We start from the raw sequence: 14,391 nt of genomic DNA, 5'->3' as shown, positions 1-14,391 counted from the left end.
TCATTGCCTCACTCTGCCTTGAATATATTCATATTTTTAATAATCAAGGGAGTCGAGGGTTATGGCAGATTGGCAAGAGAGTGGCGTGAAACCCACAATTGGACTAGCCATGATATTGAATGGCGGAGCAAGATACATGGCCTAATCCTCCTCTTATTTCTTATCAGTCTATTAATCTCTCTCATCGAGTTTCCATTCCTGCTACTTCACTGAAATGGCCTGAACTGAAATCACAAATGACTTCTTATCCTCCTCTCTGCAGCCTTTCACATGATCAACCAGATCAGTTTTCAGTTCACAAAAGGTGTTCTTAAGGCCCAGAATGTCTGTGCATGGTAATTGCCCAGGAAGTTGAAGTTCTAATGGGCAATTACCCTGCATAGAGAACTATCCAAAACTCTGATTTTAACACTTTAAAGATAGTATTGCAACAGAGAATTTAGGTAAGGGAAATCAATCAGTGGAGACATTGGAGGAGTAGGGGGCAGCACGGTAGCATTGTGGATAGCACAATTGCTTCACAGCTCCAGGGTCCCAGGTTCGATTCCGGCTTGGGTCACTGTCTGTGCGGAGTCTGCATATCCTCCCCGTGTGTGCGTGGGTTTCCTCTGGTTGCTCCGGTTCCCTCCCACAGTCCAAAGATGTGCAGGTTAGGTGGATTGGCCATGATAAATTGCCCTTAGTGTCCAAAATTGCCCTTAGTGTTGGGTGGGGTTACTGGGTTATGGGGATAGGGTGGAGGTGTTGACCTTGGGTAAGATGCTCTTTCCAAGAGCAGGTGCAGACTCGATGGGCCGAATGGCCTCCTTCTGCCCTGTAAATTCTATGAAATTCTATGAAATGAGGACTTAAAACTGGAATTGGACTTGTTACCAGCCTCCTTATGGCAGCAGTGAAGTGGCAGAATGTCATACTTCAGAAATTAAATAGGCTTGCAAGAAGTATTGATTTTTTTAAAATGGGAGATTTTAATTTTCATCCATTTGGAAGAGCAGAGTAACCCAAGTTGGAAACATAAATTTGAACGCATTAAGTTAACATTTTGGAGCAATATGTTTTAGAACCCTTACTCTGCTGCTTTGTGGTAAGTTGAACAAGTGAGAATGCTTGTACACTTGTACTCTTGTGACTCTTCTATTATCCATTTAAAATTGCAAGTAATTATTTATTGAGTTAACAGATTATTCCTATGCTATTGAGGTGTGCTTTGATTTTTAATTATTTACAAATATATATCCATTTCAATTAGTTGTTACTTCTAGATTTTTGGCATGGAAGAAATGGTCTAAAATATTTTTTACGTGCCGTTTTGTGATTACTCATAGTTCCAAATTTTAGATTATAAAATGTAATGTTTTTACTTTATTTTATCCTTTTGTTCCATTAGATCTGTAATGCTCTTGAGTCTTCCACCTAACCTCCGCCCACTCAAAATAAAAAACACGCTAAGTCAGAGTATGTCCTCCAAGAGTCCTTTCATTTACTCTCCGATTATTGCACATAACCGTGGTGAAGAAAGAAGCAAAAAAATAGGTGAGATCATATCAATTTAAATAAAGCTTTTGTATTTATTTCTGGTAATCTGGTGTCCACATGTTTTTCATCTGCCTGCTGTATCTAATCTGATTCTTGATGGAAAACCAAGCATTTCTAAAATTATGCCCATTATGGAAATAGAAATACTGCATAAACTGCAGTGGTTTGTTTAGCTCACTTGGCTGGACAGCTGGTTTGTAATGCAGTGCAAAGCCAGCAGCACAGGTTCAATTCCGGCTGAGGTTATTCATGAAGCCCTGCCTTCTCAACCTTGCCCCTCGACTGAGATGTGGAGCTCCTCACGTTACATCACCACCAGTCAGCTCTCCCTTCAAAGGGGAAAGCAACCTCTGGTCATCTGGGACTAGGTAGGGACTTTACCCTACCTTTTTCAAGAAGTTGGCTCACCATCACCTTGAGGGCAATTTGGGAAGTGCTAGCCTTGCCAGCAATGCCCGCAAAACAAGCTGTAGGAACATTTAATTGAGCGGATAAATAATTGTACCACTTAAAATGAAACTTCAAAACTTACTGGGAAAGCAAAATACTGCAAATGCTGGAACCCTGAAATAAAAGCCGAATATGCAGGAAGAACTTGGGTCTAGGAGCGTCCATGGAGAGCGAGTTCAGGTTTTGAGTCCAATATCACTCTTAACCGTATAAAACCCTTGACATTTCTACTTCTCTGCAGTTCTGAAGAAGGGTCATATTGGCCCCTGTTTCTCTTTCTACAGATACTGCCAGACCTGAGTTTTCCCAGCATTTTCTCCTCTTTCTTCAAAAAGTTATTTATTACTTGACCTAGAACATACTATTCTTTTGTAGTTAACTATGCAATTTTTGATCATTAGAATCATCTATGTTGCTATCTGACTTGTTTATTTTATCTTTGTCAACTACTATGGCCAATTCTGACATAAGTTGAAGTGCTGCAAGGGTTTAGTTCTGGCTCAATTGCTAGATGCCTCAGCAATTCAGTAATGATTGTTGCTGTCATGATTGATGTTGCGCTTGACTTCCGGTGGCGGCTATGAAGGAGTAAGTCGCACATTTGGTGGCTCCCGCTCGGGTCTGACTTTTGGACCTTTTCCCCTGATTTTTTACCGGACTTGATTTGAAAAATCGATGATAGAGGCAGTTGTGTACTGGATTTCCATATCAGTGCATGGAGAGGAGGACTAGAAGTGCTCACAAAGGCAGAAACAGACGGACAGAGAAGGCTTGGGCTGAGGCTGAAGGGGGAGAAGGCATGACAGATGACCGGATCTCTGGCTTGTCGACCCAGCGGTCAATGGAGCAGCTGATGCAATTTATCTAGGAGGGCTTCGTCAAACAGAAGCGGTACTGCTTGGACCCGATTAAAGAGTCAATTGTGCATCTGGAGCTTAGATTGGATGCCCAAGATCGGGCGATTCAGAAAGTAGAGAAGGGACTGGCTGACCAGGAGGAACATCAAACTGCGGTGGAGTTGGAGGTGGGGACGTTGAGAGACCAGCAGAAAAGGCTATTGGAGAAAGTGGAGGACCTAGAGAATGGGTCCCGCTGGCAGAATCGTTGGGCTCCTGGAGCGGTCTGAAGGAGAGGACGCTGGGGCATACATGGCGGACAAGTTCGAGAAGCTGTTGGGGGATGGGGCTTTCTCCTGACCCTTGAAGGTGGACAGGGCTCACAGAGTGCTCGCGAGGGAGCCGCGAATAGACACCCCCCCCCCCCCCGCAGAGCAATGGTGGTGAGATTCCACAGGTATTTGGATAAGGAGTGTATTTTACAGTGGGCCAAGCAGACACGGAGCTGTAAATGGGAGAACCGTATCCTGCGGATCTATCAGGATCGAGTGTGGAGGTGGCCAGGAGAAGAGCGGGGTTTACCAGATCAGGTCGACTCTTTTTAAGAAAAAGGTGAAGTTCGGACTGCTGTTTCCGGCCCGTCTCTGGGTCACGTACGAGGAGCAACATTTTTATTTCGAGTTGCCTGAGGAAGCGCTGGACTTTGCGAAAAGGAAAGGACTGGTGGCGGACTGAGAACTTTTGAACTTTGCTGCAACGTTCATGTTTGAAAAAGTTCCTTGTTTTTTGTTTTGTGGATGCTATTTGTAAGGCTTTCTGTATTGATTTGGGGCCAGTTGCAGAGCTGAGTGAGTTAAAGTTTATATTTGCACTGTTGGGGGATGGAGGCGTGTTTGTTTAGATGCTGGATGTCTTGCTTGATCTTTTCTTTGTTTAGCGTTTTTTTTCTGTCGGGTGACTGTTTGTCATTTGAATATGTGTGTATGAGCGGGGGGACAGGGGTGGGGAACAATAGGTGGGAGAATGTCTGGCGCCAGGGGTGGGGGCTTCCAAGCTAGCTGGGCGGGCTAGCTCACGGAAGCGTAGCGGGAGGTGAGCAGATGTTAGGCTTATCAAAGGGGTCAATTTACCTTGTGCTGTTACTAGGGGGGTTGGGGGAATGTTCTGCTGACGAGAGAGGGAATGTTGCTGAGGGACAGAGAGGAGTTCGGGGGCGGAGGCTGCCTTCTGATTAACAAGTGGGTGGTATTTGAGGCGGGAAGAGTAGTTTTGGATGGGGGAGGCCAATACATTATGGTCAGTGGAAAACTGGAGGGGGTGCAGGTGGTACTAGTAAATGTGTATGCGCCAAATGGGACGATGTGGAGTTTATAAAGAGGATGCTGGGGAAGATACCGGACCCGGATTCGCATAAGTTGGCCATGGGAGGGGACTTCAACACAGTTATTGACCCTGGTTTAGACCGGTCAAGCTCAAAAACGGGCAGGGTGCCAGCAATGGCAAAGGAACTAAAAGGGTTCATGGAGCAGATGCGGGGGGGGGGGGGGGGGGGCGCGGTTTGGGGTTGGACCCATGGAGATTTGGGCAGCCGAAGGTGAAGGAGTTCTCCGACTCACACGTACATAAAGTGTATTCCCGGATTGATTTCTTTATTCTGAGCAGGGCTTTACTGACGGGGGTGATGGACACGGCGATCATAATCTCAGACCATGCCCCGCACTGGGTTGACCTACAGGTTAGTAAAGACAGTAACTAGCGCCCGCACTGGAGGTTAGAAGTGGGTCTTTTAGCTGACGAAGAGGTGTGCGGGCGGCTGAGGAAATGTATTCAGAACTACCTGGAAGTCAACGATACGGTGGAAATTTCGGCAGCAGTGGTCTGGGAGGCATTGAAGGCGGTGGTTAGAGGGGAGCTGATCTCGATTCGGGCCCACAGGCAGAAGGTAGACATGGCAGAGATGGACCGACTGGCAAAGGATTTACTACAGATCGATAGGAGGTATGCGGAGACCTCAGAGGCAGGGCATTTAAGGGAACGGCAGAGGCTGCAGGCCGAGTTCGGCTTGTTAACCACAGGGAGGGCGGTGGAGCAGCTAAGAAAGGCGAGGGGGGCGATTTATGAGCACTGAGAGAAGGCAAGCAGAATGCTTGCACAGCAACTTAGAAAGAGGGAGGCAGCCAGGGGGATAGGATGGAGATGGGAACCTGTTTGGAGACTCAGCAGGGGTGAATAAGGCGTTTAAGGAGTTTTATAGTAGGCAGGAAGGGTCGGAACCCCCAACGGGTCTGGAGGGGATGAGGCACTTCCGAGGGGGGCTGATTTTCCCGAAGGTGGACGGAGAGCTGGTAGAAGGGCTGGGGTCCCCGATCGGGATGGAAGAGACAGCGGAGGGTCTGAAGGCCATGCAGTCGGGCAAAGCCCCGGGGCCAAATGGGTACCCAGTGGAGTTCAATAAAAAGTTATCGGATATTGGGGCCGTTGTTGATGAGGATGTTAAATGAGGCAAGGCAGCATGGGGTGCTTTCCCTGATGATGTCAGGCCACAATTTCGCTGATCCTGAAGCGGGACAAGAACCCGGAGCTGTGTGGGTCCTACAGGCCGATATCCCTATCAAATGTGAACGCCAAACTACTGGCCAAAATTTTGTCCTCTCGGATTGAAGATTGCGCTCCGGCCGTTATTGGGGAGGATCAGACGGGGTTTGTTAAGGGAAGGCAGTTGGTGGCCAATGTAAGAAGGCTATTAAACGTGATCATGATGTCCCCGGAATGTAGGGAGGTGGAGGTAGTGGTCGCAATGGATGTAGAGAAGGCCTTTGATCGAGTAGAATGGGAATATCTGTGGGAGGTACTGGGATGGCTCCTGTGGCGAGCGTACGGACGAATAGGACAACATCGGACTATTTTAGGCCGCATCGGGGGACGAGACAGGGATGCCCCCTCTCTCCACTGTTGTTCACGTTAGCCATAGAGCCGCTGGCAATTGAACTGAGAGCCTCAAAAGGCTGGAGGGGGCTGGTCCGGGGCGGCGGGGCGGGGGACTGGTGGAGCACAGAGTCTCGCTTCACGCAGACGATCTGCTCCTGTATGTATCGGACCCAGCAGAGGGGATGGAAGAAATCATGAGGGTTCTGGGGGAATTTGGCCGGTTTTCGGGGTATAAATTAAATATGGGGAAAAGTGAGATGTTTGCGGGCCAGGCGAGGGACAGGAGAGGCGGCTGGGGGAGCTGCCGTTTGGAGAGGTAGGGGGAAGCTTTCGGTATCTAGGCGTCCAAGTGGCGCGAGAATGGGAATGGCTGCACAAACTAAATATGGCCCGACTAGTAGACCAAATAAAGGACTATTTTCTGAGGTAGGACGCGCTCCCGTTGTCACTAGCTGGGAGGGTGCAGACGGTGAAGATGACGGTCCTCCCGAGATTCCTGTTTGTGTTTCAGTGTCTCCCCATCTTTAATCAGTGGTCCTTTTTTAAATGGGTCAACAAAGTGATCACTGGCTTTGTATGGGCGGGCAAGACCCCGCAAGTAAAGAGGGGGGATGCTTGAGCGGAGCCGGGGAGAGGGCGGGCTGACGCTGCCAAACTTCAGTAACTACTATTGGGCGGCGAATCTAGCCATGATCAGGAAGTGGGTGATTGGGGGGGGTCGGGTCGGCCTGGGAGCTTATGGAGGTGGCTTCATGTAAGGGCACCAGCTTAGGGGTGCTGATAATGGCGCCTCTGCTGATCCGGTCGGCACGGTACTCCATCAGCCCCGTGGTGGTGGTGGCCCTGAGAGTCTGGGGGCAATGGAGGAGGCATGTGGGAGCAGAGGGAGCATCGGTTTGGTCTCCAATCTGTAATAATCATCAGTTTGCCCCGGGAAGGATGGATGGGGGGTTTTGGAGATGGCAGAGAGCAGGGATCGAGAGGATGGTGGATATGTTTATAGAGCGGAGCTTTACTAGCTTGAGGGAGCTGGAGGAGAAATCTGGATTGGCGGGGGGAAACAAATTCAGGTACCTGCAGGTGCGGGACGTAGGCAGGTTCCAACCTTCCCACTCCGATCACCAAGGGGGATACAGGACAGGGTAGTTTCCAGCGGGTGGGTGGGAGAAGGGAGAGTCTCTGACATTTACAAGGAGCTTAAGGGGTCAGAGGAGAAGCAGACTGAGGAGCTGAAGCGCAATTGGGAAGAGGGGTTGGGAGGAGAGATAGATGATGGTCTATGGGCGGATGCATTGAGTAGAGTCAATGCGTCCACAACATGTGCCAGGCTCAGTCTGATACAATTCAAGGTCGTTCACCGGGCCCACATGACAGTGGCCCGGATGAGCAGGTTCTTTGGGGTGGAAGACAGGTGTGCAAAATGTGCGGGAGGACCAGCGAACCATGTCCACATGTTCTGGGCATGTCCGAAGCTTGGGGGATTTTGGCAGGGGTTTGCAGATGTCATGTCCACGGTGTTAAAAACAAGGGTGGCGCTGAGTCCAGAGGTGGCGATTTTAGGGGTGTCGGAAGACCTGGGAATCCAGGTGGAGAAAGAGGCAGACGTTCTGGCCTTTGCTTCCCTGGTAGCCCGGAGATGGATATTATTAGCTTGGAAGGACTCAAAGCCCCCAAAGTTGGAGACCTGGCTATCGGACATGGTTAGCTTTCTCTGTTTGGAGAAAATCAAGTTCGCTGTGAGAGAGTTAGTGTTAGGGTTCGCCCGGAGGTGGCAACCGTTCGTCGACTTCTTTGCGGAAAATTAATCGTCAGCAGAAGGTGGGGGCGGGGAGGGGGGGGGGTTAGTTTAGCTTAGAGTAGGAGATTAATAAAGGTGGGGCCTGTAAGGGAGGAAGACGGCTTTTGCACTGTGTTTATAGATTCATGTACATTGTTAATTTTGTTGCTGTTGTAAAACCAAAAAATACCTCAATAAAATGTTTATTTAAAAAGAAATGATTGATGTTGCGCTCCACTTTGTGAGAATATGCTACTTTGAAATCAGCATCTTCCGACAGTGATGTGACTAAATGTTTTGGGAAAGATATGAGTGCATATATTGTCATTGTTGGATCGTATTGCTGTACATGGAGCTTCATCACAATATTCAAAATGTACTGGTATATTGACTTGATAATATTTGTATATAAGTTAAGTGTGGTGTCATCAATACGTTACTGTCATAATCAAGTACATATCTACTGCCATAAATTATAGGTAGAATGTCATGAATTTATAAACATAATTTTTAAGAGGGTATTACTGCAGTGCAACAGTAGGTGGACAGGTAGATCGTGTAGGTCCATTAGGATAATTAGTAATTGACTTTGTGAAAGGATTAGTAGACAAAGGCATCGTGTAGAATATAAATTGAATTATTGCCCTGTGCATAACTTTAGTGATTAACGATACCCCAGAAGAGGGAAAACTTTTTCTTCATGCAATTAATTAATATGAATCCAAAAGATATTCAGATTAGCTACATTGTAGTCACAGTCGATAAATGGCATACCCAGAGTGGAGCGGACTGTTCCATGGGAAATTAAATATGAAAGCTATCGATTTAAGTGAGCGTAGTTGGTGACTGAATGTAGAGGTGTCACAAACCATGCTGATGGTATCTGCGAGGGTATTCCAACTTGGAACACCAGTTACTGAGAGTGTGCAGTTTTGGTCTCTTTTTTTTTAGAATGGTATGAGGAGTCAACTTAAGCCCCAGTGAGATTAACCAGCCCAGTCATGTTTAACAATTATCAACGACTATTTATTGAATTAAAGAAAGGACAAATATACACAAACGGGGCTGGAGTGTTCTCGATCAATTAAGTATATGAAACATGAAGCACGCACCCTTTATGTAGAATGTAATCCTATTGCAAACAATATCTACGATACCTGAACTCCTTAAGACTTTCCCTTTCCCCAACTAACAGCCAAATTAAGTAAATCTATAAATCAAATCCAGCTATAGTTAACACAGAATACAGGGTTGATACTCAAGTCTGGGAAATGTTTTTTTCCTGGTCCAGCGAAGATATTTAAACTGCCTTTAATTTAAGAAGGTTTCTGCACAACCTAAGCGCTCAGACTTGGATGTTTGCCCAGGCACCTGGCTATTAGATTGAAGACTGCCTCACAAGACTGTTAGATGCAAATCTGCTCTCCTTGGCTGCTAGATATAAACTGCCTCTCTGCTTTGGAGGGTTGTGGCAAATAAGTTTATATCATTTGCCTAGATTCTTTTAAAATCACACCTCATTATGCCTTTTGAATTCTGGCTACTAATGTCACCAGGCAGATTTCTATCTGTTGCTGGGCAGATCCATGACAAGAGATGGAGGGCAAAAATGTAGTGAGGATCCACTGGAAATTAAATGTTTAACCGTAAGCAATGTTTTTCATATTTATCTTGGCACTAACCCAAATTATTTTGTAACATGCTTTCAGATTTTCCCTTGGCCACATTTGCTAACATGGTGAGAGCAATTATGAGTTGAGAGACATTTTAGGACATATGCAGTGACAGTGGAAAATATCAGCCGCAGGATATAGTAATTGGTCTCAACTATTTAAAACTGTCGGACAAATCAACAGTGCCCTTTGTAGTTACTGCAGCATATACCATTTATTACGCTCAGCATGTTTGTTCAGTAAGGTAAAGATTAGTGTGTGTCTTGAGTGGCGTACATGGGAGAACAACTCGCTCTCAGCAATATTATCATTCGGAGACAATACTGTAACCAAATTGAAATCTGGGTATGATGGCTTTAACAACCAATTAAAAAAAAAAAAGTAAATTCAAGATTATCCTGCAGTAACAAAGAACCTGGTATGTTGAATATGATGACTACCAAACATGATGATATGACACAAGGTCAATATTAGACCACAAGCTGCTTCAGTATTCTGAAGCTGGGCTCCTCACATCATTTCGTTTTTCTTCCTCAGTCGTGAGCTGTCAGTAGAAAGAGAGCAAACAAAGATTAGTCGGCCGGAAAGGGTAATTTTCTTTACTCCCGCACTACTTGGCTGCTGAAGAACTTCAGGCAGCACAAGGACATAATTACTGTACTAATTTCAAACATGTGTACATATTGCCTTCCTTTACTGGCTATTGAATTTCGAGAGGAATGTTGTTATAATTTTGATGAACAGTATTAAGTCTGATGGTTTTTGTAAATTAGACAGATCGTTGGCTTTGCCACGGTGTGCACAGTTCATTGTTAATTTTCAGCAGCTGACATATTTGCTCCCTGATTTATTCTTTTGTCCACTGTTGATGTTGGATCATGCAACTGAATACTGGTCCTGCATTGGCGGTCCGATTTGGTTTGGTTTGGAGGTAAATGGAAAGGATCAATGTGATGGCCGGAATGGGAGGAGTGCACAGTTTATATTTTTTAAAAAATGTTTATAAAAATGTTTTTCATAATAAACACAATCCTACAAAACCATTAACCAAAGTTGTACAATAAAATAACGACACTAACGAGCAAAAGTACATATTAACTTAACCTCAAAAAACAAAACTAAACTAAACCCCCTAATAGCTAACGGTGACTAGTTCCTAAGAAAGGAAATGAATGGCTGCCATCTTAGATAGAACCCTTCTGACCCTCTAATGGTGTACTTAACCTTCTCCAAATGTAAGAAAGACAAAATGTCACCCAACCAAGCCAAAACACTGGGTGGAGTGGGAGACCTCCTGTTGCTAATGTTTGGTTGGCTCTTAATTTGGCTCTATTTAATCACATTTGCTCAAGAGTCGCCAGGTATCTTTCGGCACCGCCACAAGGTTCAGAACTGAATACTGTTCAATGACTTGATACACCAGTTAGTAAGTTCAAAAGCAATGCTCACTTATTTACACACAGTCAAATCTACTCATGCATAAACTCTACAAACTAAACTACCACTATTACTAAAGCCTATACTTAGCTTCGGGTGCCCACTCAGTCAGAGGAACAATGGCCATTGCTCGGTTCTGAGGCTGCTGGGTTGAGCTGTTTACAGGGTAGCAACTAGGAGCGTCTATCTCGTAGCGTGCGTTGACTTGGAACTTACTTGGTCTGCTGCAGCTGCTTGGCTGGTCTCTTCGGTGAGAGCCAAAGCCAAAGGAGGCAGATTCTCCCTTGGGGAATACTTTTATACTGAAAAGGGCTTTGCGCGCTTTTGGGCGGGCCTTGAACTTGGCCTCAACTAATTGGGTCTTTCTCAATCAGTCGTATCGATTTTCCTCCAATAGAGGGGTGGTTCCCTGATCGCTGGGCATGTCCTGGTGACTGTTAGTCTGCTTTGTCTTAGCCTCTTCTGGCGCCGGACAGTCTGCCTTAACATTGTGTATCTAAATGTTTCCCTTTTGTCCCCGGAGGTGGCTCATTAGTATGTAGATTGCTTGGTTATTTCTGTACTGTTTGAGAGTTTAAGGTTCTAATCAACAGACAGAGCTTGAACCTGCTTGTTTCTTAGCATTGTCCAATTTTCCCTGCATTCTTTGCAAGTGTCCATTTTGTAATCGGGAATTGGCCATCCCAGATGGCTACACTCCACCCAAGCAGAACACTCCTCCGGGCTATGAATGAGGCAAAGGCGAGGACATCTGTCTTCACCCCTGTCTAAAGCACTGGCGAGTCTGACACCAGCGGACATGATTTCAAATCGACATTGAATATCTTTGACATGGTGTTGAAGAAAGAGACCCAAAAGCTAACTTTAGAAGTTAAAAGAATGAGCAAATTTTGGGGTAAATAAGTTGTATGGAATGTTTGAACTTTCTTTTGAGTTCATTTGGTTTTATAAATCATCAGTTCGGTTGCCATTTATTAATCTGTTTTAATAATAATAATCTTTTTATTGTCACAAGTAGGCTTACATTAACACTGCAATAAAGTTGCTGTGAAAAGTCCCTAGTCGCCACATTCCGGCACCTGTTCGGGTACACGGAGGGAGAATTCAGAATTCTCAGCCGGTTAGGGAATTGAACCCGTGCTGCTGGCCTTGTACAGCATTACAAACCAACTGTCTAGCCCTCTGAACTGTGTACGATGGTTTCAATTTGAGGTATGGACACATCCCGAGATTGAAAAAACAAATCTTGATAATATGATAATTGCCACTTTGTGGTAGTCCCATGGGTTTCAAATAGCCAATTTAAAGAAAATACTTACAAATGTACAAACGTCATTTGGTTTTATACTTCAGGTAAAATTAAAAGTTTTGGGCACTTCCGGTGGCGGCGGGTAGGAGGAAGCTGCACGTTGGAGGGCTCCTGCCTGAATTGATTTTTTGGAGTATTGATGCCCCGTCCCAGGAGCAACTTTTGAGGAAACAAGGATTGGAAGGCACAGAGAAGAAAGATGTCCAAAGCTCAAAGAAAAATGGACATGAAAAAGGGGGCTAATGAAGGTCCGCCGCTGGGTGGAAAGGTCGGCTCAGGAACTGGAAGGAAGGCGGAGACTGGGGTGCCGGTTGAGACCGCACTGCTCACGGCAGAAAGGATGACCGAGGTGATGGCCGTGGAACTTGAAAGACCGTTCACAAAACACATGGAAGCGATGAGGAACGAGTTGGGGGCGGTATTGAAAGCGCTGGTGGAGGAGGCGATTGCCCCGGTGAGGGCGGCAGTATCGAGTGCAGTGGCGGAGGTGCGGGAGCAGGCTGAGACACTAAAGGAAGTGGAAGGGGCACGAGTGCAACACAGTGATCAACTCACCTCGATGGGGAAGGAGCTGCGGAGGGTGATAGAGCCCAACAAGGGTCTGCGAGCCAAAATGGAAGACCTGGAAATCAGATCCAGGAGGCAGAAGCTGAGGATCGTGGGTATGCACGAAGGGGTGGAAGGCCCGAGGCCGACGGAGTATTTTGCCACGATGTTGGCGGAGCTATTGGGGGAGGGGGAAGATTCCTCTCGATACGAACTGGATCAGTCTCATAGGTCGTGGAGGCCTATACCAAAGGCGAGTGAGCCGCCAAGAGTGGTGACTGTTTGTTTCCGTAGGTACCACGTGAAGGAGAAGGTCCTGTGCTGGGCAAAGCAGAAGTGGGAGGTGCAGTGGGCTGGAGTTGGTATGTGCATATACCAGGACTTTATGGTGGAGTTGGCGAGGAGGCGGGCGGCCTTCGGCCGAGTGAAGACGGCACTGTATAACAGCAAGGTGCGGTGCGGCATAGCGTATCCAGCCAAGCTGAGGGTGACCTACAAATCCAGACTTTTATTTTGAGACGGTGGAAGCGGCGGAGGTGTTTGCGAAGGCTGAAGGGCTGTGGTAGAACTGAGAAATGGGACTGAGGACTTGTCTTGTACTGAGGGTAGGGGGTTGGTAGGAGAGTATGTAGCTTTATCTTTTCACTGTATGTACTAAATGAGTCAACGCTGTCTATTTGGACAAGGTAGGAGTTGAGGCTTTCCTTTGAAATGATGGTTCTTTGGGGCTTGTGTGTCTCTGCTGGGGTTGTGTGTTAAAAGTGATTTCTTTGTTTTCCTGGGACCGGGCCAGGGTGGAGGGGACCCGGGCGGGGGCCTTCACACTGGCTGGAGTAAGGTTGGGGGGGTGGGGGGGCTGCGGCCATCAGAGCCTGGTCGAACAGGTTCTGATGAGCCGAGCAGGGGTCAAAAGTTGGGGGAAGGGACCGATACTGGACGAGGTGTTTTCGAGAGGAAGTGGACGGGAGGAGTCTGGGGTATGGGGTGGGGGAAGGGCGATTTGCAATTTGTGGCTGTCATTCATTGTACACTTTCGGGGCTTGGATGGCTTTGTATATTAGCGGGGGAGGGGGGGGGGGGTTGGAGGGGTGGACTATATATGTTAATAGTGACCATGGGCAATTCCCGATTCCTTTTCTGGGTTTTCTTTATTTGGTGATTATGTTGTCATGCGGGCTGTTTTGTGGGGTTTGGTGGGAGGATGGGATTGTTGTTGTTAATAAGGGATGTGAAATTGTATCCGTTACTGTTTACTGTTTATAGGTGGGGGTAAATTTTGGAGAAAATGTGAAAAAGAATAAAAACATTTATTTAAAAAAAAAAATTACAAGTTTGGGGCAAAAGCAGAACACGATGTATGCTGGGTGCAGCATCTGCAGGGAGAGAAAAGAGCGAACGTTTCGAGTCCAGATGACCCTTTGTCAACGCACATTTGACATGAGCTTTAACAAAGGGTCATCTGGACTCAAAACGTTAGTTCTCTTCTCTCCCTACAGATGCTGCTAGATCTGCTGAGATTTTCCAGCATTTTCTCTGTTTCAGATTCCAGCATCCACAGTAATTTGCTTTTATTTAAGGAGAAGTAGTAACTGTTTCAGGTTGATGACCTATCCCCAAAAAGACACAGTTCGGACCAATGCAGATACCAGAGTACCACCTTTCAAATGGATAAAGTGAGTAGTTAAAGTTGTGAAATCACCTCATGTCGATAACTAAATTTTTGTTTTCCATCTCAACAGATTTCCAGTGGGTGCAAGGAGATGTATGTGAAGTTCAGCTGATGGTCTATAACCCCATGCCGTTTGAACTGAGAGTTGAAAACATGGTTTGTTCTGCTTTTTCATGTTTGTCCTTTTCTTAATTCTGATATTAGACTTCCTGAAGTTATGAAAAGTATTA

General features: G+C 46.3%; 1 protein-coding gene across 6 annotated transcripts in view; it reads left to right on the top strand.

Moving 5' to 3' along the window:
- trappc9 (trafficking protein particle complex subunit 9) overlaps positions 1-14,391 on the top strand; it is a 1,142,468-nt gene that overhangs the window by 182,506 nt on the left and 945,571 nt on the right. For all 6 annotated transcript variants that reach the window (XM_072467873.1, XM_072467875.1, XM_072467870.1 and 3 more), the window contains 2 exons: positions 1,388-1,533; positions 14,232-14,317. In XM_072467873.1, the coding sequence (XP_072323974.1) occupies positions 1,388-1,533; positions 14,232-14,317 (232 nt within the window). The remainder of the gene's footprint in view (positions 1-1,387; positions 1,534-14,231; positions 14,318-14,391) is intronic.

Source organism: Scyliorhinus torazame, chromosome 11 (genome assembly GCF_047496885.1).
Source record: "Scyliorhinus torazame isolate Kashiwa2021f chromosome 11, sScyTor2.1, whole genome shotgun sequence".
In the NCBI taxonomy this organism is placed as follows: Eukaryota; Metazoa; Chordata; class Chondrichthyes; order Carcharhiniformes; family Scyliorhinidae; genus Scyliorhinus; species Scyliorhinus torazame.
The sequence above is the reverse complement of the archived record's forward strand: the minus strand, read 5'-3'. Positions and strand labels throughout refer to the sequence as shown.